General features: G+C 62.9%; 1 protein-coding gene across 8 annotated transcripts in view; it reads right to left on the reverse strand.

Annotated features, from left to right (window-relative positions):
* Positions 1-27,675, reverse strand: part of LOC116436168 (sodium/potassium-transporting ATPase subunit alpha-2) — a 35,769-nt gene that overhangs the window by 3,498 nt on the left and 4,596 nt on the right. For 2 of the 8 annotated variants that reach the window (XM_032093112.1, XM_032093111.1), the window contains exons 3-20: positions 26,198-26,257; positions 24,013-24,216; positions 23,067-23,180; positions 22,847-22,981; positions 21,313-21,430; positions 20,963-21,231; positions 19,526-19,724; positions 17,013-17,122; positions 15,656-15,790; positions 13,555-13,744; positions 11,728-11,903; positions 10,830-10,966; positions 9,789-9,939; positions 7,027-7,195; positions 6,237-6,391; positions 4,070-4,193; positions 3,196-3,341; positions 640-770 (exon numbers count right to left, since the gene is read on the reverse strand). In XM_032093112.1, coding sequence (XP_031949003.1) covers positions 640-770; positions 3,196-3,341; positions 4,070-4,193; positions 6,237-6,391; positions 7,027-7,195; positions 9,789-9,939; positions 10,830-10,966; positions 11,728-11,903; positions 13,555-13,744; positions 15,656-15,790; positions 17,013-17,122; positions 19,526-19,724; positions 20,963-21,231; positions 21,313-21,430; positions 22,847-22,981; positions 23,067-23,180; positions 24,013-24,216; positions 26,198-26,257 — 2,723 coding nt within the window. Of the gene's footprint in view, positions 1-639; positions 771-3,195; positions 3,342-3,664; positions 3,700-4,069; positions 4,194-4,913; positions 4,994-5,599; positions 5,639-6,236; positions 6,392-7,026; positions 7,196-9,788; positions 9,940-10,214; positions 10,224-10,829; positions 10,967-11,727; positions 11,904-13,554; positions 13,745-15,655; positions 15,791-17,012; positions 17,123-19,525; positions 19,725-20,962; positions 21,232-21,312; positions 21,431-21,800; positions 21,865-22,215; positions 22,316-22,846; positions 22,982-23,066; positions 23,181-24,012; positions 24,217-26,197; positions 26,258-27,675 lie in introns of those variants that run through there. The other 6 variants (XM_032093113.1, XM_032093114.1, XM_032093115.1 and 3 more) reach the window with 6 other exon arrangements.

The following is a 27,675-nucleotide window of genomic DNA, read 5'->3' on the forward strand; positions in this document are numbered from 1 at the left end:
GCAGGTTATCAGTTGGATTTTGGGGTGGGTTTGGGGTGGGATTTCAGGTGGGATTTTTGGGGTGGGTTTGGGGTGGGATTTCAGGTGGGATTTTTGGGGTGATTTGGGGTGATTTTGGGGGATTTAGGGGTGTTTTGGCCGCACTTCATGCCCTGCTGGAAGACGGAGTTGGGGTGGATTTTGGGGGGAATTCTGGCAGGTTTTAAGTTGGATTTGGGGTGATTTTGGGGTGGGTTTGAGGTGGGATTTCTGGTGGGATTTTGGGGTGATTTTGGGGTGGGTTTGAGGGATTTTGGGTGGGATTTTGGGGGGTATTTTTGGGGTGTTTTGGCCACACTTCATACCCTGCTGGAAGACGGAGTTGGGGTGGATTTTGGGGGAATTTTGGCAGGTTATCAGTTGGATTTTGGGGTGGGTTTGAGGTGGGATTTTTGGGGGTATTTTTGGGATGATTTGGGGGGATTTTTGGGTGTCCCCACTTCATGCCCTGCTGGAAGACGGAGTTGGGGTGGATTTTGGGGGATTTTTGGGGTGATTTTGGGGGTGATTTTCAGGTGGGATTTCAGGTGGGATTTCAGGTGGGATTTTGGGGGTGATTTTGGGAGGGTTTTGGGGATTTTTGGGGTGTTTTGGCCGCACTTCATGCCCTGCTGGAAGACGGAGTTGCGCCGGGTCTTGCAGATGATCAGATCCGCCCACTGCACCACGACGATGCTGGCGAAGAACGCGGTGTGGCACGTGAACTCCACCACCTTGCGCTGCTCGTACGTCTGCAAGCGGGGGTAAACCGTGAGTAAACGGGGTGGAAATGGGGTGGAAATGGGGGCAGAAACCATGAGTAAATGGGGTGGGAATGGGGTGGGAATGGAGGTGGAAATGGGGTGGAAATGGGGGAGGAAATGGGGTGGGAATGGGGTGGGAATGGAGGTGGAAATGGGGTGGAAATGGGGGAGGAAATGGGGTGGAAATGGGGGGAAAACGGGGTGGAATGAGGTGGAAATGGGGGTGGAATGAGGTGGGAATGGGGTGTGGAAATGGGGTGGGATGGGGTGGAAATTAGGGGAAAATGGGGTGGAAATGGGGTGGAAACGGGGGTGGGAATGGAGGTGGAAATGGGGCAGAAATGGGGTGGAAAGCGGGCGGAAATGGGGTGGAATGGGGTGGGATGGGGTGGGATGGGGTGGGATGGGGGTGGGAATGGGGTGGGAAGGGAGGAAATGGGGTGGGAAGGGCAGAAATGGGGTGGGAATGGGGTGGAAACGGGGTGGAAACCGTGAGTAAATGGGGGAAATGGGGTGGAAATGGGGTGGGAATGGGGGCAGAAACTGTGAGTAAATGGGGTGGGAATGGGGGTGGAAAACCATGAGTAAATGGGGTGGAAATAGGGCGGATATGGGGCAGAAATGGGATGGAAATGGGGCGGAAATGGGGCGGAAATGGGGGCAGAAACCGTGAGTAAATGGGGTGGAAATGGGGTGGAAATGGGGTGGAATGGGGTGGAAATGGGGGTGGAAAACCATGAGTAAATGGGGTGGAAATGGGGTGCGGAAAGGGGGCAGAAATGGGGTGTGGAAATGGGGCGGAAATGGGGGTGAAAATGGGGTGGAAATGGGGTGGAAATGGGGCAGAAATGGGGTGTAAGGGCTGTGTAAGGGCTGTGTAGCCAGTGTATAACTGGTGTGTAACCGGTGTGTAACGTGTGTAACCGGTGTGTAACTGGTGTGTAACCAGTGTGTAACTGGTGTGTAACTGATGTATAACCGGTATGTAACTGGTGTGTAACAGGTGTGTAACTGATGAATATCGTGTGTAACTGGTGTGTAACTGATGTATAACCAGTGTGTAACCGGTGTGTAACCAGTGTGTAACAGGTGTGTAACTGATGTATAACCAGTGTGTAACTGGTGTGTAACCGGTGTGTTACTGATGTGTAACTGGCGTGTAACTGGTGTGTAACTGATGTATAACTGGTGTGTAACCAGTGTGTAACCACTGTGTAACCAGTGTGTAACTGGTGTGTAACTGATGTATAACCAGTGTGTAACCAGTGTGTAACCGGTGTGTAACTGATGTGTAACCAGTGTGTAACTGGTGTGTAACCGGTGTGTAACTGGTGTGTAACTGATGTATAACCGGGATGTAACTGGTGTGTAACCGGTGTGTAACTGGTGTGTAACTGATGTGTAACCGGTGTCTAACCAGTGTGTAACTGGTGTGTAACTAGTGTGTAACTGATGAATATCGTGTGTAACTGGTGTGTAACTGATGTATAACCAGCGTGTAACCGGTGTGTAACCAGTGTGTAACAGGTGTGTAACTGGTGTGTAACCAGAGTGTAACTGGTGTGTAACTGGTGTGTAACTGATGTATAACCAGTGTGTAACTGGTGTGTAACCGGTGTGTTACTGATGTGTAACTGGCGTGTAACTGGTGTGTAACTGATGTATAACTGGTGTGTAACCAGTGTGTAACCACTGTGTAACCAGTGTGTAACTGGTGTGTAACTGATGTGTAACCAGTGTGTAACTGGTGTGTAACCGGTGTGTAACTGGTGTGTAACTGATGTATAACCGGGATGTAACTGGTGTGTAACCGGTGTGTAACTGGTGTGTAACTGATGTGTAACCGGTGTCTAACCAGTGTGTAACTGGTGTGTAACTGGTGTGTAACTGATGAATATCGTGTGTAACTGGTGTGTAACTGATGTATAACCAGTGTGTAACCGGTGTGTAACCAGTGTGTAACAGGTGTGTAACTGGTGTGTAACCAGAGTGTAACTGGTGTGTAACTGGTGTGTAACTGATGTATAACCAGTGTGTAACTGGTGTGTAACCGGTGTGTTACTGATGTGTAACTGGCGTGTAACTGGTGTGTAACTGATGTATAACTGGTGTGTAACCAGTGTGTAACCACTGTGTAACCAGTGTGTAACTGGTGTGTAACTGATGTATAACCAGTGTGTAACCGGTGTGTAACCGGTGTGTAACTGATGTGTAACCAGTGTGTAACTGGTGTGTAACCGGTGTGTAACTGGTGTGTAACTGATGTATAACCGGGATGTAACTGGTGTGTAACCGGTGTGTAACTGGTGTGCAACTGATGTGTAACCGGTGTCTAACCAGTGTGTAACTGGTGTGTAACTGGTGCGTAACTGGGCTGTCCGGGCTGTGCAGGGGCAGTTTTAGGGTCCCTCACCCACTCCTGTCCGTAGGAATCCTCCAGGTCGTTCTTGGAGCGATCGTCCCAGGCCAGGCGGATCCCCAGCAGCGTCCCTGGCAGGAAACCGTTCTCGGCCAGGATCACGAAGTAGGTGAAGAACCCGCCCAGAGCCTGGATCATCCCTGTGGGATCGGGATCGGGATTGGGATTGGGATCAGAACCTGCCCAGAGCCTGGATCATCCCTGTGGGATCGGGATTGGGATCGGGATTGGGGTCAGGATTGGGATCAGGATTGGGGTCAGGATTGGGATCAGGATTGGGATCGGGATTGGGGTCAGGATTGGGATTGGGATCAGAACCCTCCCAGAGCCTGGATCATCCCTGTGGGATCGGGATCGGGATTGGGATCGGGATTGGGGTCGGGATTGGGGTCGGGATTGGGGTCGGGATTGGGATTGGGACCAGAATCCCATGGGATTTGGGATCCCAGGGTCCCACCCTGACCGATCTGCCCGTAGGCCATGCTGATGAGCCTGAGTGACCCCCGAGTGACCCCGAGTGACCCCCGAGTGACCCCAAGTGACCACTGACCGATCTGCCCGTAGGCCATGCTGATGAGCCTGAGTGACCCCTGAGTGACCCCGAGTGACCACAGAGTGACCACTGACCGATCTGCCCGTAGGCCATGCTGATGAGCCTGAGTGACCCCTGAGTGACCCCGAGTGACCACGGAGTGACCACTGACCGATCTGCCCGTAGGCCATGCTGATGAGCCTGAGTGACCCTGAATGACCTCTGAGTGACCCCGAGTGACCACGGAGTGACCACTGACCGATCTGCCCGTAGGCCATGCTGATGAGCCTGAGTGACCCCTGAGTGACCCCGAGTGACCACGGAGTGACCACTGACCGATCTGCCCGTAGGCCATGCTGATGAGCCGCTCGTTGACCAGTTTGTCGCTGCGGGGGTTCCGTGGTTGCCGTTTCATGATGTCGCTCTCGGCCGCCTCGTACGCCAGCGAGATGGCGGGCACCTGAGGGGAGAGCGGTGGCACCCCTGTGGCACCCAGTGGCACCCGACAGTGCCCTCATGGCACACAATGTCACCGCTGTGGCACCCCTGTGGCACCCAGTGGCACCCGACGGTGCCCTCATGGCACACAATGTCACCGCTGTGGCACCCAGTGGCACCCAATGGCACCCTCATGGCACACAGTGTCACCGCTGTGGCACCCAGTGGCACCCAGTGGTGCCCTCATGGCACACAGTGTCACCGCTGTGGCACCCAGTGGCACCCAACGGTGCCCTCATGGCACACAGTGTCACCCCTGTGGCACCCTGTGGCACCCAAAGGCACCCCCACGTCACCCACTGTCCCATGCCATGGGATGCTGGCGGTGCCCAGGGGCAGCGGGATTTGGGATGGGTTTGGGATGGATTTTGGATTCCCAGAGGGATTTGGGATGGATTTGGGGTCTCTGGGTGGATTTGGGATGGATTTGGGATGGATTTGAGATGGATTTGGGGTCTCTGGGTGGATTTGGGATGGATTTGGGATGGATTTGGGGTCTCTGGGTGGATTTGGGATGGATTTGGGGTCTCTGGGTGGATTTGGGATGGATTTGGGATGGATTTGGGGTCTCTGGGTGGATTTGGGATGGATTTGGGATGGATTTGGGATGGATTTGGGGTCTCTGGGTGGATTTGGGATGGATTTGGGATGGATTTGGGATGGATTCCGGGTCCCCCCTCACCATGTCGGTGCCCAGGTCGATGCAGAGGATGGTGACGGTGCCCAGGGAAGGGGAATTTGGGGTCTCCATGATGGATTTGGGGTCTCTGGATGGATTTGGGATGGATTTGGGGTCTCTGGGTGGATTTGGGATGGATTTGGGATGGATTTGGGATGGATTCGGGGTCCCCCTTCACCATGTCCGTGCCCAGGATGGTGACGTCCCACAGGAAGGGGAATTTGGGGTCTCTGGGTGGATTTGAGGTCTCTGGGTGGATTTGGGATGGATTTGGGATGGATTTGGGATGGATTTGGGGTCTCTGGGTGGATTTGGGATGGATTTGGGATGGATTTGGGATGGATTTGGGGTCTCTGGGTGGATTTGGGATGGATTTGGGGTCTCTGGGTGGATTTGGGATGGATTTGGGATGGATTTGGGATGGATTTGGGGTCTCTGGGTGGATTTGGGATGGATTTGGGATGGATTTGGGATGGATTTGGGGTCTCTGGGTGGATTTGGGATGGATTTGGGGTCTCTGGGTGGATTTGGGATGGATTTGGGATGGATTTGGGGTCTCTGGGTGGATTTGGGATGGATTTGGGATGGATTTGGGGTCTCTGGGTGGATTTGGGATGGATTTGGGGTCTCTGGGTGGATTTGGGATGGATTTGGGATGGATTTGGGGTGGATTCGGGGTCCCCCCTCACCATGTCAGTGCCCAGGTCGATGCAGAAGATGGTGACGGTGCCCAGGGAAGGGGAATTTGGGGTCTCCGTGATGGATTTGGGGTCTCTGTGATGGATTTGGGGTGAATTTGGGGTCTCTGGGTGGATTTGGGATGGATTTGGGGTCTCTGGATGGATTTGGGATGGATTTGGGGTCTCTGGGTGGATTTGGGATGGATTTGGGATGGATTTGGGATGGATTTGGGGTCTCTGGGTGGATTTGGGATGGATTTGGGATGGATTTGGGATGGATTTGGGGTCTCTGGGTGGATTTGGGATGGATTTGGGGTCTCTGGGTGGATTTGGGATGGATTTGGGATGGATTTGGGGTCTCTGGATGGATTTGGGATGGATTTGGGGTCTCTGGGTGGATTTGGGATGGATTTGGGATGGATTTGGGGTGGATTTGGGGTCCCCCCTCACCATGTCGGTGCCCAGGTCGATGCAGAGGATGGTGACGGTGCCCAGGGAAGGGGAATTTGGGGTCTCCGTGATGGATTTGGGGTCTCTGTGATGGATTTGGGGTGAATTTGGGGTCTCTGGGTGGATTTGGGATGGATTTGGGATGGATTTGGGGTCTCTGTGATGGATTTGGGATGGATTCCGGGTCCCCCCTCACCATGTCGGTGCCCAGGTCGATGCAGAGGATGGTGACGGTGCCCAGGGGCAGCGGGATGTTGGCGATGATGAAGAGCAGGAACGGGGTGATCTCGGGGATGTTGCTGGTCAGGGTGTAGGCGATCGACTTCTTCAGGTTATCGAAGATCAGGCGGCCTGCGAGGGGCCAGCGGCGTCCCCAGATGTCCCCAAATGTCCCCAAATGTCCCCAATGACCCCAATGTCATCAATACCCCCAATGCCCCCAGTGTCCCCATTGTCCCCAATGCCCCCAGTGCCCCCAATGCCTCCAGTGTCCCCAGTGCCCCCAATGCCCCCAGTGCCCCCATTGTCCCCAATGCCCCCAGTGCCCCCAATTCCTCCAGTGCCCCCAGTGCCCCCAATGCCCCCAGTGCCCCCAATGCCCCCAGTGCCCCCATTGTCCCCAATGCCCCCAGTTCCCCCAATGTCCCCATTGTCCCCATTGTCCCCAGTGCCCCCCATGTCCCCAATGCCCCCAGTGCCCCCAGTGCCCCCATTGTCCCCAGTACCCCCCATGTCCCCAATGACTCCAGTGCCCCCAATGTCCCCAATGCCCCCAGTGCCCCCAATGTCCCCAATGTCCCCAGTGCCCCCCATGCCTCCAGTGCCCCCATTGTCTCCAATGCCCCCAGTGCCCCCATTGTCCCCAACCCCCCAATGCCTCCAATGTCCCCAATGTCCTCAGTATCCCCAACGTCCCCAACACCCCTATTGTCCCCAAATGCCCCCAACATCCCCGATGTCCCCAAACCCCTGTGCCTGTCGCCGACCTTCCTCGACGCCGGTGACGATGGAGGCGAAGTTGTCGTCCAGCAGGATCATGTCGGCTGCCTGCTTGGACACGTCGGAGCCGGCGATGCCCATGGCGATCCCGATGTCTGCCTTCTTCAACGCCGGAGAGTCATTGACGCCGTCACCCGTCACCGCCACAATGGCACCCTGGGGATGTTGGGGACATTGGGGGTATTGGGGATACTGGGGGTATTGGGGATACTGGGGATATTGGGGGTATTGGGGACACTGGGGACATTGGGGACATTGGGGACATTGTGGGTATTGGGGACACTGGGGACATTGGGGACATTGGGGATATTGGGGATACTGGGGGTATTGGGGACACTGGGGATATTGGGGATACTGGGGGTATTGGGGACACTGTGGGGTGTGGAGACATTGGGGGTATTGGGGATACTGGGAATGTTGGGGACACTGGGGACATGGGGGACAGTGGGGGTATTGAGGACATTGGGGACACTGGGCACATTGAGGGTATTGGGGACAGTGGGGACACTGGAGACATTGGGGACAGTGGGGGTAGTGGGGACATTGGGGACTCTGGGGACATTGGGGACATTGGGGACACTGGGGACATTGGGGATATTGGGGATATTGGGGATGCTGGGGACGTTGGGAGTATTGGGGACATTGGGGACATTGGGAATGTTGGGGACACTGGGGACATTGGGGACAGTGGGGACATTGAGGATATTGGGGACAGTGGGGACACTGGAGACATTGGGGACATTGGGGATACTGGGGGTATTGGGGACACTGGGGACATTGGGGATATTGGGGATACTGGGGGTATTGGGGACACTGTGGGGTGTGGGGACATTGGGGGTATTGGGAACACTGGGGACATTGGGGACATTGAGGGTACTGGGGATACTGGGTACACTGGGGACTGGGGACATTGGGGGTATTGGGGACACTGGGGACACTGGGGGCATTGAGGATATTGAGGGCATTGGGGACTCTGGGGACACTGGGGGTATTGGGGGTACTGGGGATACTGGGTACACTGGGGATACTGGGTACACTGGGGACATTGGGGACATTGGGGGCATTGGGGGCATTGGGGGCATTGGGGGCGTTGGGGGCATTGGGGGCATTGGGGGACACCGTGGGCTGTGGGAACATCAGGGGGATGGGCACATCAAGGGTCCACCACAGGGATGGGGACACCATGGGACATGAGGATGGGGACAGTGTGGGACATGGGACTGGGGACACTTTGGGACACGGGACTGGGGACAGACAGTGTGGGACACGGGACTGGGGACAGTGTGGGACACGGGACTGGGGACACCGTGGGACACGGGACTGGGGACAGTGTGGGACATGGATTTGGGGACACCGTGGGACATGAGGATGGGGACAGCGTGGGACACGGGACTGGGGACACTTTGGGACACGGGACTGGGGACAGTGTGGGACACCATGGGACTGGGAGCAGCAAGGGACAGGGACAGCAGGGGACAGGTGACAAAGGACAGGTGACAGAGGACAGAGCAGAAGGGATATCGTGTTATGGGGATAAGGGGATATGGGGACAGGGAGCACAGGTGACAGAGATGACACAGGTGACACAGGTGACACAGATGACAGAGATGACACAGGTGGCACAGGTGACAGACACAGGTGACACAGGTGACACAGGTGGCACAGGTGGCACAGGTGACAGAGATGGCACAGATGACACAGGTGACAGAGGTGACACAGGTGGCACAGATGACAGAGATGACACAGGTGGCACAGGCGGCACAGGTGACACAGGTGACACAGGTGACAGAGATGACAGAGATGACACAGATGACACAGATGACACAGGTGGCACAGGTGGCACAGGTGACACAGGTGACAGAGATGACAAAGATGACACAGGTGGCACAGGTGGCACAGATGGCACAGATGACACAGGTGGCACAGGTGACAGACACAGGCGACACAGATGACACAGGTGGCACAGGTGACACAGGTGACGCAGGTGACACAGATGACACAGGTGGCACAGGTGACACAGATGACACAGGTGACACAGGTGACACAGGTGACACAGGTGACAGAGATGACAAAGATGACAAAGATGACACAGGTGGCACAGGTGGCACAGATGGCACAGATGACACAGGTGGCACAGGTGACAGACACAGGCGACACAGGTGACACAGATGACACAGGTGGCACAGGTGACACAGGTGACACAGATGACACAGGTGGCACAGGTGACACAGGTGGCACAGGTGGCACAGGTGGCACAGATGACACAGATGACACAGGTGACAGAGGTGACACAGGTGACACAGGTGACACAGGTGACACAGGTGGCACAGGTGGCAGAGATGGCACAGGTGGCACAGGTGACACAGATGACAGAGATGACAGAGGTGACACAGGTGACACAGGTGACACAGGTGACACAGGTGGCAGAGATGACACAGGTGGCACAGGTGGCACAGGTGACACAGGTGGCACAGATGACACAGGTGGCACAGGTGGCACAGGTGGCACAGGTGACACAGGTGACAGAGATGACACAGGTGACACAGATGACACAGGTGGCACAGGTGGCACAGGTGGCACAGGTGGCACAGATGACAGAGATGACACAGGTGACACAGATGACACAGGTGGCACAGGTGGCACAGGTGACACAGGTGACACAGATGACAGAGATGACACAGGTGACACAGATGACACAGGTGGCACAGGTGGCACAGGTGGCACAGGTGACAGGGCCGGGCGGTGCCACCTGTCGCTGGCACCCCTCGACGATGATCAGTTTCTGCTGGGGGGACGTGCGCGCGAAGACGATCTCGGTGTGGTTGCGCAGGATCTCGTCCAGCTGCTCCGAGCTCATGTCCTTGAGGTCCGAGCCGTGCACCACGCACGCCTTGGCCTCCCTGGGGGGGTCGCGGGGGGGTCACGACCCCCAAATTCCCAGGAAAAATCCCCAGAACCCTAAAATTCCTGGGAAACCCCGGCGCCCCATCCCAAGTCCCCTCCCAAGCCCCCTCCCCAGCTCATGTCCTTGAGGTCCGAGCCGTGCACCAAACACGCCCTGGGGGGTCACGGGGGGGGGGGGTCAGCACCCCAAAATTCCTGCGGGAACACCCCCAGAAACCCCCAAAAGCCCCTCAATCCCCCTGCCTGGCTCACCTGGGCTTCCCCAGATCACCTGGGGCTCACCTGAGGCTCACCTGGGGCTCACCAAGGGATCAGCTGGGGCTCACCTGAGCTTCCCCTGGGGCTCACCTGGGCTTCCCCAGCTCACCTGGAGCTCACCTGAGGTTGCCCTGGGGAATCACCTGGAGCTCACCTGGGGCTCACCTGGGCTCACCTGGGCTTCCCCTGGGGCTCACCTGGGCTCACCTGGGGTTGCCCTGGGGCTCACCTGGGGCTCACCTGGGACTCACCTGGGCTCACCTGGGCTTCCCCTGGGGCTCACCTGGGCTCACCTGGGGTTGCCCTGGGGCTCACCTGGGGCTCACCTGGGGTTGCCCTGGGGAATCACCTGGAGCTCACCTGGGGCTCACCTGGGCTCACCTGGGCTTCCCCTGGGGCTCACCTGGGCTCACCTGGGGTTGCCCTGGGGCTCACCTGGGGCTCACCTGGGGTTGCCCTGGGGAATCACCTGGAGCTCACCTGGGGCTCACCTGGGCTCACCTGGGCTCACCTGGGGTTGCCCTGGGGCTCACCTGGGCTTCCCCTGGGGCTCACCTGGGCTCACCTGGGGTTGCCCTGGGGCTCACCTGGGGCTCACCTGGGACTCACCTGGGCTTCCCCGGCTCACCTGGGGTTCACCTGGCTGACGGGGATGTTCAGCCGTGCCGCGATGTCCTCCACGGTCTCGTTGCCCTCGGAGATGATCCCGACGCCTTTGGCGATGGCCTTGGCCGTGATCGGGTGGTCCCCGGTCACCATGATCACCTTGGGGGGGGGGGGGGGTACCGGGGACACCGTCAGCACCTGGGGGACACCTGGGGGACACCTGGGGGACACCTGGGGGCACCCCCGGAGTGGGGAGGACACCGGGAATGGGGGGGGGGATGGGGGGAACAAGGGGGGTTGGACGGGGTGGGGGAGTTGGGGGGGGACATGGAGGGGACACGGGGGGGTTGGAGGGGTGGGGGGCACTGGGGACACTGGTGCGGACGTGGAAGGGACACCTTTAGCACCGCCAGCGCCCCCTCCCAGTGCTCCCAGTTGCCCCACCACCCCCTTCCCAGTGCCCTCAGTGCCTTCAGCTCCCCCAGTTCCCCCTCCCAGTGCTCCCAGTTCCCCTCTCCCAGCACTCCCAGCGCTCCCATTGGCCCTAGTCGCCCCTCCCAGTGAGGGGAGGGTGGGTGAGGGGATGGGGGATGGGAGGAGGGGGGGATTGGGGAGATCAGGGAGGGGTCGGGAGGATGGGGGAGATGGGGGGAGCGGGGGGGGATGGGGGGGATGTAGAGGGATGAGGGGGGCAGGATTGGGGGGATACGGGGGGATAAGGGGGGGCGGGAGGATTGGGATGGGGGGATAGGGAGGATTTGGGGGTGGGGGGGATAAGGAGGGGGACAGGGAGGGATTTGGGGGGAAGGATTTGGGATACGGGGGGGGATGGACGGACAGGGAGATGGGGAGGGGGGATCCGGGCTGGCTCGGGGGGGGTTTTTGGGGTGCCGAGGGTGTTGGGGGGGGGGGGGTCCCACCTTGATGCCGGCGCTCCGGCACTTCCCGACGGCGTCGGGGACGGCGGCGCGGGGGGGGTCGATCATGGACATGAGGCCCACGAAGCAAAGGTCGCTCGTGGGGAAATTCACCTCGTCCGCGTCGAAGCGGAACCCGCGGGGGAACTTGTCCGGGGGCAGGTACAGGTGACAGAACCCTGGGGACACCGGGGGGGGGCACGGTGAGACCCCAAGGACACCCCCAGGAACTTGTCCGGGGGTAAATTCAGGTGACAGAACCCTGGGGACACCGGGGGGGGGACACGATGAGACCCCAAGGACACCCCCAGGAACTTGTCCGGGGGCAGGTACAGGTGACAGAACCCTGGGGACACCGGGGGGGGGGCACAGTGAGACCCCAAGGACACCCCCAGGAACTTGTCCGGGGGTAAATTCAGGTGACAGAACCCTGGGGACACCGGGGGGGGGCACGGTGAGACCCCAAGGACACCCCCAGGAACTTGTCCGGGGGCAGGTACAGGTGACAGAACCCTGGGGACACCGGGGGGGGGGGGCACAGTGAGACCCCAAGGGCACCCCCAGGAAACCACGGGACCCCCCCCGCCCCCCAAATCCCCTCCCCCCTCAGAGGGTCTCTAAGACCTCCTCCCCCTCCTCATCCAGGTGCTGCTCCCCCAGGGACCCCCAAATCCCCTCGGGAATCCCCAAATCTCCCTGGGATCCCCTCCCCTGCCCCTCAGGACCCCCCAAATTTCCCCTCAGGACCCCCCCGGGAGTACCCAGGACCCGAGCCCCGAGCCCCCCCAGCTCCAGGTAGAGGCTCTGAACGACTCCTTCACCTTCTCATCCCAGTCCTACTCCCCCCGGGACCCCCAAATTCCCTCTGGATCCTCTTCCAGCCCCCCAGAACCCCCCCCGGAGCCCCCAGGACCCCCCCAGGTGTACCCAGGACCCGAGCCCCGAGCCCTCCCAACTCCAGGTAAGGGCTCCTTCTCCTCCTCATCCTGGCGTTGCTCCCCCAAATTCCCCCCGGGATCCTCTTCCAGCCCCCAGAACCCCCCCAGGAGCCCTCAGGACCCCCCCAGGAGTACCCAGGACCCTCTCCCTGAGCCCCCCCAGCTCCAGGTAAGGGCTCCTTCTCTTCCTCATCCTTGTGTTGCTCCTCCAGGGACCCCCAAATTCCCCCTGGATCCTCTTCCAGACACCCAGAACCCCCCCCAGGACCCCCCCAGGTGTAGCCAGGACCCTCTCCCCGAGCCCCCCCAGCTCCAGGTAGAGGCTCTGAACGACTCCTTCGCCTTCTCATCCCAGTCCTACTCCCCCCGGGACCCCCAAATTCCCTCTGGATCCTCTTCCAGACCCCCAGAACCCCCCCAGGAGCCGCCCAGGTGTACCCAGGACCCCCCCAGAAGTACCCAGGACCCTCTCCCTGAGCCCCCCCAGCTCCCGGTAAGGGCTCCTTCTCTTCCTCATCCTGGTGTTGCTCCCCCAGATTCCCCCCGGGATCCTCTTCCAGCCCCCCAGAACCCCCCCAGGACCCCCCCGGGTGTACCCAGGACCCTCTCGCCGAGCCCCCCCAGCTCCAGGTAGAGGCTCTGAACAACTCCTCCTCATCCTGGCGTTGCTCCCTCAGATTCCCTCTGGATCCTCTTCCAGCCCCCCAGAACCCCCCCAGGAGCCCTCAGGACCCCCCCAGGTGTACCCAGGACCCTCTCCCCGAGCGCCCCCAGCTCCAGGTAAGGGCTCTGAACGACTCCTTCTCCTCCTCATCCTGGTGTTGCTCCCCCAAATTCCCTCTGGATCCTCTTCCAGCCCCCCAGAACCCCCCCAGGACCCCCCCAGGAGTACCCAGGACCCTCTCGCCGAGCCCCCCCAGCTCCAGGTAGGCGTTCTGGAAGGCCTCGCGCATCTCCTGGTCCAGCGGCTGCTCCTGGCCCTGCAGGAGGATGCGGGAGCAGCGGTCCAGGATGCGCTCGGGGGCTCCTTTCATCACCAGCAGGTACCCCTGGGGGTCCTCCTCGCGCTCGTGGATGGACAGCTGGACACGGGGACAGGGGGACAGCGGTGTCACACACCGGGGTGGGCACGGGGGCACCCACACGGACTGACCGCTGTCACCCCCGGGTCACCCAGAGCTGCCCCAGGGTCACCCACACACTGCCCGGTGTCACCAGGGTCACCCAGAGCCACCCCAGGGTCACCCACACACTGCCCAGTGTCACCCACAGGCGTCCCAGTGTCACCCCCGGGTCACCCAGAGCCGCCCCGGGGTCACCCACAGGCATCCCAGTTTCACCCACAGGCATCCCAGTTTCACCCACACGCTGCCCAGTGTCACCCACAGGCATCCCAGTGTCACCCACACACTGCCCAGTGTCACCCACAGGCACCCCAGGGTCACCCACACACTGCCCAGTGTCACCCACAGGCACCCCAGGGTCACCCACACACTGCCCAGTGTCACCAGTGTCACCCACAGGCACCCCAGGGTCACCCACACACTGCCCAGTGTCACCCACAGGCACCCCAGGGTCACCCACACACTGCCCGGTGTCACCAGTGTCACCCACAGGCACCCCAGTGTCACCCACAGGCACCCCAGGGTCACCCACACACTGCCCGGTGTCACCAGTGTCACCCACAGGCACCCCAGGGTCACCCAGAGCCACCCCAGTGTCACCCACACACTGCCCAGTGTCACCAGTGTCACCCACACATGGCCTGGTGTCACCCCAGTGTCATCCACAGGCATCCCAGTGTCACCCACAGGCACCCCAGTGTCACCCACACACTGCCCAGTGTCACCCACAGGCATCCCAGGGTCACCCACAGGCACCCTAGGGTCATCCAGAGCCACCCCAGGGTCACCCACACATGGTCTGGTGTCACCAGTGTCACCCACAGGCGTCCCAGTGTCACCCACACACTGCCCAGTGTCACCAGTGTCACCCACAGGCACCCCAGTGTCACCCACACACTGCCCAGTGTGACCCGTGTCACCCACACACGGCCTGGTGTCACCCCAGTGTCACCCACAGGCATCCCAGTGTCACCCACGGTCACCCCAGTGTCACCCACCACCGCCCAGTGCCACCAGTGCCACCCACCCCCCAGCAGTGTCACCCGCTGACCGTTCTGGTGTCCGCAGTGCCACCCACTGAGCGCCCTCCCGTCACCCACTGACCACTGCGGTGTCACCCACACCAGTCACTGACCACCCCAGCGTCACCAGTGCCACTCGCCCACCTCCCCAGTGCCGCCCACTGCCCACCAGTGCCCCCAGTACCCTCAGCGTCCCTCTCCCAGTACCCCCAGTTTCCCCTCCCATTGCTCTCAGTGCCCCCTCCCAGTGCTCCCAGTGGCCCCAGCACCCCCCTCCCAGTGCCCTCAGTTCCCCCAGTTCCCCCTCCCAGTCCTCCCAGTGCCCCTCTCCCAGCACTCCCAGTGCTCCCATTGGCCCTAGTTGCCCCTCCCAGTGCCCCCAGTTCCCCCTCCCAGTGCTCCCAGTGCCCCTCTCCCAGCACTCCCAGTACTCCCATTGGCCCTAGTTGCCCCTCCCAGTGCTCCCAGTGCTTTTAGCACCCCCAGTGCCCCCTCCCAGTGCTTTTAGCACCCCCAGTGCCTCCTCCCAGTGCTCCCAGTGCCCCCAGTTCCCCCTCCCAGTCCTCCCAGTTCCCCTCTCCCAGCACTCCCAGTGCTCTCATTGGCCCTAGTTGCCACTCCCAGTGCTCCCAGTGCTTTTAGCACCGCCAGCGCCTCCTCCCAGTGCTCCCATTGGCCCCAGCACCCCCTTCCCAGTGCCCTCAGTGCCCTCAGCTCCCCCAGCTCCCCCTCCCAGTCCTCCCAGTTCCCCTCTCCCAGCACACCCAGCGCTCCCATTGGCCCTAGTCGCCCCTCCCAGTGCTCCCAGCGCTCCCAGCGCTCCCAGTGCTCCCAGTACCCCCAGTACCTGGTACTTGTTGGTGGAGTTGAAGGGGATCTCGGTGACTTTGGGGTTCCTGTCCCTCATCCTCTTCACGGAGCCGCAGGACAGTTGGATGCACTTGAGCAGCGCCGACTCGGACGCGTCCCCGGCCGTGTCCCGCTGCGGGAGGGGGCACCGCGGGGTCACGGGGGGCTCGGGCACCCGTGTCCCCCTCCCCCGGAGCCTCAGGCACCCGTGTCCCCCTCCCCGTGGCCTCGGGCACCCGTGTCCCCCTCCCCCGGAGCCTCAGGCACCCGTGTCCCCCTCCCCCGGAGCCTCAGGGACCCGTGTCCCCCTCCCCCGGAGCCCCCGGGACCCGTGTCCCCCTCCCCGTGGCCTCGGGCACCCGTGTCCCCCTCCCCCGGCACCTCAGGGACCCGTGTCCCCCTCCCCCGGAGCCTCAGGGACCCGTGTCCCCCCTCCCCGGAGCCTCCGGGACCCGTGTCCCCCTCCCCGGCACCTCGGGCACCCGTGTCCCCCTCCCCCGGCACCTCGGGCACCCGTGTCCCCCTCCCCCGGAGCCTCAGGGCACCCGTGTCCCCCTCCCCGGCACCTCAGGGACCCGTGTCCCCCTCCCCCGGAGCCTCCGGGACCCGTGTCCCCCTCCCCCGGAGCCCCCGGGACCCGTGTCCCCCTCCCCCGGCACCTCGGGCACCCGTGTCCCCCTCCCCCGGAGCCTCAGGCACCCGTGTCCCCCTCCCCCAGCACCTCGGGCACCCGTGTCCCCCTCCCCCGGAGCCTCAGGGACCCGTGTCCCCCTCCCCCGGCACCTCGGGCACCCGTGTCCCCCTTCCCGGCACCTCAGGGACCCGTGTCCCCCTCCCCCGGAGCCTCAGGGACCCGTGTCCCCCTCCCCCGGCACCTCGGGCACCCGTGTCCCCCTCCCCGGAGCCTCAGGGACCCGTGTCCCCCTCCCCGGAGCCTCAGGCACCCGTGTCCCCCTCCCCGGAGCCTCAGGCACCCGTGTCCCCCTCCCCCGGCACCTCGGGCACCCGTGTCCCCCTCCCCCGGCACCTCGGGCACCCGTGTCCCCCTCCCCCCGAGCCTCAGGGACCCGTGTCCCCCTCCCCCGGAGCCTCAGGGACCCGTGTCCCCCTCCCCCCGAGCCTCGGGCACCCGTGTCCCCCTCCCCCGGAGCCTCAGGGACCCGTGTCCCCCTCCCCCGGCACCTCGGGCACCCGTGTCCCCCTCCCCCGGAGCCTCAGGGACCCGTGTCCCCCTCCCCCGGCACCTCAGGGACCCGTGTCCCCCTCCCCCGGAGCCTCCGGGACCCGTGCCCCCTCCCCCGGCACCTCAGGGACCCGTGCCCCCTCCCCCGGGGTCTCGGGGACCCCCCCCGGACCTTGGAGATGGAGACGTTCTCCTGGCCGGGCTTGAACACGGCGCGGTTACAGAGCCCCGCGATGCGCGCCAGGGCCGCCCACGTGGGCGAGCGCTTGTCGAAGGTGGCACCTGGGGACAGCGGGAGCTGGCAGGGGTGTGGGGGACACCCGCGGTGTCACCCACTGACCACCCCATTGTCACCCATTGACCACCCCAGTGTCACCCACTGACCACTCCAGTGTCACCCACTGACCACCCTGGTGTCACCCATTGACCACCCCAGTGTCACCCACTGACCACTCCAGTGTCACCCACTGACCACCCTGGTGTCATCCATTGACCACCTCAGTGTCACCAGTGCCACCCACTGACCACCCCAGTGTCACCCACTGAGCAGTTCGGTGTCCCCAGTGCCACTCACTGACCACCCCAGTGTCACTCACTGACCGCCCCACTGTCACCCACTGACCACCCTGGTGTCACCCATTGACCACCCCATTGTCACCAGTGCCACCCACTGACCATCCCAGTGTGACCCACTGACCAGCCCAGTGTCACCCACTGACCACCTCGGTGTCACCAGTGCCACCCACTGACCATCCCAGTGTCACCCACTGACCAGCCCAGTGTCACCCACTGACCACCTCGGTGTCACCAGTGCCACCCACTGACCACCCCAGTGTCACCCATTGACCACCCCATTGTCACCAGTGCCACCCACTGACCATCCCAGTGTCACCCACTGACCAGCCCAGTGTCACCCACTGACCACCTCGGTGTCACCAGTGCCACCCACTAACCATCCCAGTGTCACCCATTGACCACCCCGGTGTCACCAGGGCCGCCCATATGGGCGAGCGCTTGTCAAAGGTGGCACCTGGGGACAGCGGGAGCTGGCAGGGGTGTGGGGGACACCCGTGGTGTCACCCACTGAGCAGCTCGGTGTCACCAGTGTCACCCACTGACCACCCTATTATCACCCACTGAGCAGCTCGGTGTCACCCATTGACCACCTCGGTGTCACCAGTGCCACCCACTGACCACCCCATTGTCACCCACTGACCACCCCAGTGTCACCCATTGACCAGCCCAGTGTCATCAGTGCCACCCACTGACCACCCCAGTGTCACCCACTGAGCAGCTCGGTGTCACCAGTGCCACCCACTGACCACCCCAGTGTCACTCACTGACCACCCCGGTGTCCCCAGTGCCACTCACTGACCACCCCAGTGTCACCCATTGACCACCCCATTGTCACCCACTGACCACCCCAGTGTCACCCATTGACCACCCTGGTGTCACCCACTGACCACCCCAGTGTCACCAGGGCCGCCCATATGGGCGAGCGCTTGTCGAAGGTGGCACCTGGGGACAGCGGGCACCGTCAGGGGACATGGGTGGGGGGACACCCCCGGATGGGTGGGGACACCCCCGTGACCTTAGAGAGGGGTCCCAGGAAGGGGGACAGGGGGACGAGGGAGGGTCAGGAGTGAGAAAAGGGGGACCCCTGGGATGGGGGGGCTCAGGGGGGGTCACGTGCCAGGGAAAGGATTGGGGGTGTCGGGGGATCTGGGTTCCAGGGATTGGAGTGTTGGGGGATTGGGGTTCCAGGGATTGGGGTTCCAGGGATTGGGGTGTTGGGGGATTGGGGTTCCAGGGATTGGGGTTCCAGGGATTGGGGTTTCTGGGGATTGGGGTTCCAGGGATTGGGGTTCCAGGGATTGGAGTGTTGGGGGATTGGGGTTCCAGGGATTGGGGTTCGAGGGGATTGGGGTGTTGGGGGATTGGGGTTCCAGGGATTGGGGTTCCAGGGGATTGGGGTGTTGGGGGATTGGGGTTCCAGGGATTGGGGTTCCAAGAGACTGAGGCGTCTGGGGATTGGGGGTTCCAGGGGATCTGGGTTCCAGGGGATTGGGGTTCTGGGAGATTTGGGTTCCAGGAGATGGAGGTGTCTGGGGATTGGGGTGCTGGGGATTGGGGTTCCAGAGGATTGGGGTTCCAGGGGATCAGGATGCTGAGGGATTGGGATTCCAAGAGATTGAGGTGTCTGGGGATTGGGGGTGTCGGGGGACCAGGGAATTGCAGTTCTGGGGGATTTGAGTTCCAGGAGATGGAGGTGTCCAGGGATCTGGGTTCCAGGGATTGGGGTTCCGGGAATTGGGGTTCCAGGGGACTGGGGTTCCAAGTGATTGAGGTGTCTGGTGATTGGGGTTCTGGGGGATTGGGGTTCCAGGAGATGGAGGTGTCCAGGCATTGGGGTGCCAGGGGATTTGGGTTCCAGGAGATTGAGGTGTCTGGGGATTGGGGTGCTGGGGAATTGGGGTTCCAGGGGATCAGGATGCTGAGGGATTGGGATTCCAAGAGATTGAGGTGTCTGGGGATTGAGGGTTCCAGAGGATCTGGGTTCCAGGGCATTGGGGTTCCAGGGGGATCGGGGTGCCAATAGATTTGGGTACGGAAGTTCCAGGGCGTTGGGGTTCCAGGGGATCGGGGTGCCGGCAGAACTGGCGATTTGGGGTGCCCCCCACGCACCTGACTGGTCCTCGGTGGTGTCGGCCTCGTGGATCTGGTTGTCGAACCACATGTGGGCCACGGTCATGCGGTTCTGGGTCAGCGTCCCCGTCTTGTCCGAGCAGATGGTGGAGGTGGACCCCAAGGTCTCCACGGCCTCCAGGTTCTTCACCAGGCAGTTCTTCCTCGCCATTCGCTTGGCAGTCAGGGTCAGGCACACCTGGGGGGCACCCCAGGGTGTCACAGGGGTGGGACCCCCCCCATGGGGTGCACAGATCCCCCCACTGACCCCCAAAACTGAACCCACGGACCCCTCAATGCACAGCCCCCATGGCACGGGCTCGGTCAGCAGTGTCAGGCACGTCCCAGGTGGGTCTGGGGGCACCCCAGGGGTGTCACAGGGGGGTGGGACCCCCTCTAAGGGGTGCACAGATCCCCCCACTGACCCCCAAAACTGAACCCACGGACCCCTCAATGCACAGCCCTCCATGGCACGGGCTCGGTCAGCAGCGTCAGGCGCATCCCAGGTGGGTCTGGGGGCACCCAGGGGTGTCACAGGGGGGTGGGACCCCCCTATGGGGTGCACAGATCCCCCCACTGATCCCAAAACTGAACCCACGGACCCCCCAATGTGCCCTCAGTACGCAGCCCCCCCTTGGCTGCCAGGGTCAGGCACATCTGGGGGGCACCCAGGGAGTCTGGGGGCACCCATGGAGGTCGGGTGGGACCCCAAACTGCCCCCCAGGGACCTCCATATTTCCCTCCCAGTGTCCTCCCAGTACTCCCAGTGTCCCCTCTCACAATGATGGTGGCCAGCAGCCCTTGGGGCACGTTGGCCACCATGATGCCCATGAGGAAGATGAGGGTGTAGCCCCCCCACCAATGCCCCATATCTCCTTCCCGGTGCCCTCCAGTGCCCTCCCAGTGCTCCCAGATCCTTCCCAGTGCTCTCCCAGTACTCCCTCTCACAATGATGGTGGCCAGCAGCCCTTGGGGCACATTGGCCACCATGATGCCCATGAAGAAGATGAGAGTGCAGCCCCCCCAGCAATGCTCCCAACTGCCCCATATTTCCTTCCCAGTGCCCTCCCAGTTCCCTCCCAGTGCTCCCAGATCCTTCCCAGTGCTCTCCCAGTACTCCCTCTCACAATGATGGTGGCCAGCAGCCCTTGGGGCACATTGGCCACCATGATGCCCATGAGGAAGATGAGGGTGTAGCCCCCCCAACAGTGCCCCGAATGGCCTCCCAGTGCCCTCCAGTGCCCTCCCAGTGCTCCCAGATCCTTCCCAGTGCTCTCCCAGTACTCCCTCTCACAATGATGGTGGCCAGCAGCCCTTGGGCCACCATGACGCCCTTGAGGAAGATGAGGGTGCAACTCCCCCAACAGTGCCCCAAACGGCCTCCCAGTGCCCTCCCCGTGCCCTCCCAGTACCTTCCCAATACTCCCAACCCCTCACCGTGACGGTGGCCAGCAGCCCCTCGGGCACGTTGGCCACGATGATGCCGATGAGGAAGATGACGGCCTCGAGCCAGGTGTAGCCGAGGATGAGCGAGAGGATGAAGAAGGAGAGGCCGAGGAACACGGCCACGCCGGTGATGAGGCGGATGAAGTGCTCGATCTCCATCGCGATCGGCGTCCGCCCCACCTCCAGCCCCGAGGCCAGCGACGCGATCCTGCCCATCACCGTCCGGTCCCCCGTGGAGATGACGATGCCCCGCGCGGTGCCTGGCAGGGTGGCAGGGGGATGAGGGCGACAAAGAGCTCGGGGACACCCCCAGGGTGCAGGGGGACGTGGTGGGTGCCCACCTTCCACGCAGTTGGTGGAGAAGAAGCAGATGTTGCGCGTCTCCAGGGGGTTCTCGTGCGTGAACTCCGGGGAGCGCGTCTGCGGCTCCGACTCGCCCGTCAGGGAGGAGTTGTCCACCTGGGGGGGGGGGCACAGAGGGGGGCATGAGGCACCCCGTGCCCATCCAGGGTGCCTGGTGTCCCTGAAATGTCCACTGTCCTCACCCGATGTCCCCAATGTCCCCTCAATGTCCCCTCAATGTCTCCTGTCCCCACCCAATGTCCCCTCAATGTCTCCTGTCCCCACCCAATGTTCCCAATGTCCCCAGTGTCCCCAGTGCCCACCTTGCAGCCATGGGAGGAGATGATCCACTTGTCCATGGGCACCCTGTCCCCACCCAATGTCCCCTCAATGTCTCCTGTCCCCACCCAATGTCCCCTCAATGTCCCCTCAATGTCCCCTGTCCCCACCCAATGTTCCCAATGTCCCCAGTGTCCCCAGTGCCCACCTTGCAGCCATGGGAGGAGATGATCCGCATGTCCACGGGCACCCTGTCCCCTCAATGTCCCCTCAATATCCCCTCAATGTCCCCTGTCCCCACCCAATGTCCCCAATGTCCCCTCAATGTCCCCTCAATGTCCCCTGTCCCCACCCACTGTCCCCTCAATGTCCCCAGTGTCCCCAGAGCCCCCGGTGCCCCCCATGCCCACCTTGTAGCCGTGGGAGGAGATGATCCTCATGTCTGCGGGCACCCTGTCCCCACCCAATGTCCCCTCAATGTCCCCTCAATGTCCCCTCAATGTCCCCTGTCCCCACCCAATGTCCCCTCAATGTCCCCACCCAATGTCCCCTCAATGTCCCCTCAATGTCCCCTGTCCCCACCCAATGTCCCCAATGCTCCCCTCAATGCCCCCCATGCCCACCTTGCAGCCATGGGAGGAGATGATCCTCATGTCCGCGGGCACCCTGTCCCCACCCAATGTCCCCTCAATGTCCCCTGTCCCCACCCAATGTCCCCTCAATGTCCCCACCCAATGTCCCCTCAATGTCCCCTGTCCCCACCCAATGTCCCCTCAATGTCCCCACCCAATGTCCCCTCAATGTCCCCTCAATGTCCCCTGTCCCCACCCAATGTCCCCAATGCCCCCCTCAATGCCCCCCCATGCCCACCTTGCAGCCATGGGAGGAGATGATCCTCATGTCCGCGGGCACCCTGTCCCCACCCAATGTCCCCTCAATGTCCCCTGTCCCCACCCAATGTCCCCTCAATGTCCCCACCCAATGTCCCCTCAATGTCCCCTCAATGTCCCTTGTCCCCACCCAATGTCCCCAATGCCCCCCTCAATGCCCCCCCATGCCCACCTTGCAGCCATGGGAGGAGATGATCCTCATGTCCGCGGGCACCCTGTCCCCACCCAATGTCCCCTCAATGTCCCCTGTCCCCACCCAATGTCCCCTCAATGTCCCCACCCAATGTCCCCTCAATGTCCCCTCAATGTCCCCTGTCCCCACCCAATGTCCCCAATGCCCCCCTCAATGCCCCCCCATGCCCACCTTGCAGCCATGGGAGGAGATGATCCTCATGTCCGCGGGCACCCTGTCCCCGCCCTTCACCTCCACCAGGTCCCCGACCACGACGTTCTCGGCGTTGATCTGGATCTTCTCGCCCTCGCGGATCACCAGCGCTTGCTGGGGGGGGTGGGGGGCACCGGGCACCTCAGGGGCTGCCCACTCCCCCCGGGAGCCCCCCCCCGGCCATGCCCCCGCTGCCCACCTGTGGCACCATGTTCTTGAAGGAGTCCATGATCTTGGAGCTCTTGGCCTCTTGGTAGTAGGAGAAGCAGCCGGTGACGATGACGACGGCGGCCAGGACCACCCCCAGGTACAGCTGGCACCGGGGAGGGGGCACCTCAGCACCCCCCAGGGACCCCCAGGGCAGGGTGACAGCGAGGGGTCACCCCCCTGTGCCAGCCAAGGTGGTTGGACACCCCCCCACACCCACAGCTGGGCCCCCCGAGAGCGGGCACGGGGTGGGGAGGGACAGGAGGACACCAGTTTGTGCCACCCCCAGTGCCAGTGTGTCCCCATGGCAGCTGTCGCCGCTCAGTGCCCGTGCCCCCCTTGATGTCCTTGTCCCCATGATGCCAGACCCCCCCTCCAGTGCCCACCGTGTCCCTTTGATGTCCCTGTCCCCATCAATGCCCCGTCCCCATGACACCCATGCTCTCCCCTCTCTGCCCAAGCCCCCCATGCCTCCCGTGCCCCCCATGCCTCCCGTGCCCCCCCGTGCCCCCCATGCCTCCCGTGCCCCCCATGCCCCAGCATCCCCCGTGTCCCCATCAAGCTCCTGCCCCCCCTCTGCCCATGTCCCCCATGCCCCCCGTGCCCCCAGCGTCCCCCGTGTCCCCATCAAGCTCCCCTCTCTGCCCATGCCCCCGTGCCCCCCGTGCCCCTCGTGTCCCCCGTGTCCCCATCAAGCTCCTGCCCCCTCTCTGCCCAAGCACCCCCTGCCCCCCCATGCCCCCAGTGCCCCCAGCGTCCCCTGTGTCCCCATCAAGCTCCTGCCCCCCCTCTCTGCCCATGCCCCCCGTGCCCCCGTGATGTCCCTGTCCCCCTCAATGCCCCTGTCCCCATGACACCCCTGCTCTCCCCCCGTGCTCCCCATGCCCCCCATGCCCCCCGTGGCCCCCGTGCCCCCCGTGGCCCCCGTGCCCCCTCACGTTGTCGTTGGCAGGCTCGTCCTCCATGGCGGCCTGGATGCCGTAGGCCAGGAAGCAGAGGATGGCGCCGATCCAGAGCAGGATGGAGAAGCCCCCAAAGAGCTGCCGGCAGAACTTCACCCACTCGGGGGTCGTGGGCGGCGGGGTCAGCGCATTGGGACCGTCCTGCACCAGGATCTCGGCCGCCCGCGCGTTCGTCAGGCCCTGCGGAGGGGACACGGTGGCACCGGGGACACCCCGGGGGTGTGGGAGTGATGGGGGGCACGGGCAGGGGACACGGGGGACACAGAGGGTGATGGGGGGCACGGGCAGGGGACACTGGGGACATGGGGGGGATGAGGGGCACGGGCAAGGGACACTGGGGACATGGGTGGGGTGAGGGGCACAGGCAGGGGACACTGGGGACACTGGGGACACTGGGGACATGGGGGGCATGGGCAGGGGGCACTGGGGACACAGAGGGTGATGGGGGCACGGGCAGGGGACACAGAGGGTGATGGGGGGCACGGACAGGGGACACAGGGGACACAGGGGGCACGGGGCACTGGGGACACAGAGAGTGATGGGGGGCACGGGCAGGGGACACTGCGGACATGGGGGGCACGGACAGGGGACACAGAGGGTGATGGGGGGCACGGGCAGGGGACACGGGGGACATGGGGGGCACGAGCAGGGGACACAGAGGGTGATGGGGGGCACGGGCGGGGGACACTGGGGACATGGGGGGGATGAGGGGCACAGGCAGGGGACACCGAGGACATGGGGGGTACGGGCAGGGGACACTGGGGACACAGAGGGGGATGAGGGGCACGGGCAAGGGACACTGGGGACATGGGGGGCACGGACAGGGGACACACAGGGTGATGGGGGGCACGGGCAGGGGACACAGAGGGTGATGGGGGACACAGATGGGGGACACTGGGGACACTGGGGACATGAGGGGGATGAGGGGCACAGGCAGGGGACACTGGGGATATGGGGGGCACGGGTGGGGGACACTGGTGACACAGAGGGTGATGGGGGGCACGGGCAGGGGACACTGGGGACATGGGGGGCACGGACAGGGGACACTGGGGATATGGGGGGCACGGGCGGGGGACACTGGGGGCATGAGGGGGATGAGGGGCACGGACAGGGGACACTGGGGACATGGGGGGTACGGGGCACTGGGGACACAGAGAGTGATGGGGGGCACGGGCAAGGGACACTGGGGACATGGGGGGCACGGGCAGGGGACACAGAGGGTGATGGGGGGCACGGGCAGGGGACACTGGGGACATGGGGGGGATGGGCAGGGGACACTGGGGACATGGGGGGCACGGGCAGGGGGCACTGGGGACACTGGGGACATGGGGGGCACGGGCAAGGGCACAGCCAGAGGGACCCTTGGGGACATGAGAGGATATGGGGGGCATGGGGAGGGGACCCTTGGGGACAAGGGGCACAGCCAGGGCACCCTGGGGACGTGGGGGCTACAGGATGGCACATCCAGGGACCCCCTGTGAGTGTGGGGGGACAGGGGGACACAGCCTGGGGGACCCTTGGGGACAGGAGGGGACAGGGGGGCACTGCCAGGTGTCACCCATGGGGACAAGAAGGGACAGGGGGGCACTGCCAGGTGTCACCCGTGGGGACAGGAGGGATGGGGGGACACTGCCAGGTGTCACCCGTGGGGACAAGAAGGGCACTGCCAGGTGTCACCCGTGGGGACAGGAGGGGACAGGGGGGCACTGCCAGGTGTCACCCGTGGGGACAGGAGGGATGGGGGTGCTGGAGATGGCACTGAGGGGGGGACGTGGGGACACAGGGACAGGGGGATATGGGGATGGGAGGGGAATGTGGGGACATGGGGACATGGGGACACGGGGATATGGGGCAGGGGGACAGGGAGGGGAGGATACGGGAACACAGGGAACTGGGGACACAGGGACCCAAGGATTTGGGGACACTGGGATAGGGGACATGGGGACACGGGGACATGGGGACATGGGGATATGGGGACACGGGGACACGGGGACATGGAGACATGGGGATATGGGGACACGGGGACATGGGGATATGGGGACACGGGGACACGGGGACATGGAGACATGGGGATATGGGGACACGGGGACATGGGGATGTGGGGACATGGGGACATGGGGACATGGGGACATGGGGACACAGGGACACAGGGACATCTCACCCGGGACAGGTCCACCTGGTACTTCCTGCCCAGCTCATCCAGGGACAGTTTGTGGTCATCCTGAGGGAAAAACGTCACCCCTGTCACCGCGTCCCCATGGCCAGGGGGCAGGGCCAGCTGTCCCCAGGTCACCCACGTCACCCGTGTCCCCCCCACCCAGAGGGAATGGCCAGCTGTCCCCAGGTCACCCACGTCACCCGTGTCCCCCCCGCCAGGGTGGTGTGGCCCCTGTCCCCATGGCTCCGTGTCACCTGTGTCCCTCTGGATGGGGTGCCATGGCCAGCTGCCCTCAGAGTCGCCCACCACCCACGTCACCCACGTCATCGTGTCACCTCAGCTGGGTGACACGGCCAGCTGTCCCCATGACCCCACATCACCCCAGCAGGGTGGCACGTCCCCATGGCCCCACAGCACCCATGTCCCTCTGGACGGGATGACACAGCCAGCTGTCCCCGGAGTCCCATGTCACCCACCCCACTGTGTCACCCCAGCTGGGGTGACGTGTTCAGCTCTCCCCATGTCCCCACGGTCCCATGTCACCCATGTCCCCCTGAATGGGGTGGCGTGGCCAGCTGTCCCCACAGACCCGTGTCACCCACATCACTCATGTCCCCCATGTCCAACCCCCAGCCAGGGTGGCATGGCCACTGTCCCCACTGTCCCCACTGTCCCATGTCCCTCATGTCTCCCACGTCCCCACAGTTCCATGTCACCCATGTTCCCTATGACCCTGAAGTCCCCCATGTTGCCCGTGTCCCCCATGTCACTCATGTCCCCATGGATGGGATGGCATGGCCAAATGTCCCCATGGTCCCACGTCACCCATGGCCACTACATCCCCAATGTCACCCACGTCACCCCCATGTCCCCACAGATGGGATGACATCCCCATGTCCCCCATGTCCCCTGTGTCACCCCCATGTCCCCACAGACGGGATGACATCCCCATGTCCCCCATGTCCCCCATGTCACCCCCATGTCCCCACAGATGGGATGACATCCCCATGTCCCCTGTGTCACCCCCATGTCCCCACAGATGGGATGACATCCCCATGTCCCCCATGTCCCCCATGTCACCCCCATGTCCCCACAGACGGGATGACATCCCCATGTCCCCCATGTCCCCTGTGTCACCCCCATGTCCCCACAGATGGGATGACATCCCCATGTCCCCATGTCCCCCATGTCCCCCACATCCCCCACGTCACCCGTGTCCCCATGAATGCAATGACATGGCCACCATCCCCATGTTCCCCATGTCCCCTGGATCACCAATATCACCTATATAACCCTGTCCCCATGTCCCCCTGTCCCCCATGATCCCATGTCCCCATGCCCCCCGTCCCTCTGTCCCTGTCGCTGTCCCCCATGTCCCTCATGTCCCCATGTCCCCAGTGTCCCTGTGTCCCCATGTCATCCATGTCTCCCTGTCCCTATGTCCCCATGTCCCCAATGTCCCCTATGTCCCTGTGTCTCTA

The sequence above is a fragment of the Corvus moneduloides genome, chromosome 29 (genome assembly GCF_009650955.1).
Source record: "Corvus moneduloides isolate bCorMon1 chromosome 29, bCorMon1.pri, whole genome shotgun sequence".
NCBI classification, from domain to species: domain Eukaryota; kingdom Metazoa; phylum Chordata; class Aves; order Passeriformes; family Corvidae; genus Corvus; species Corvus moneduloides.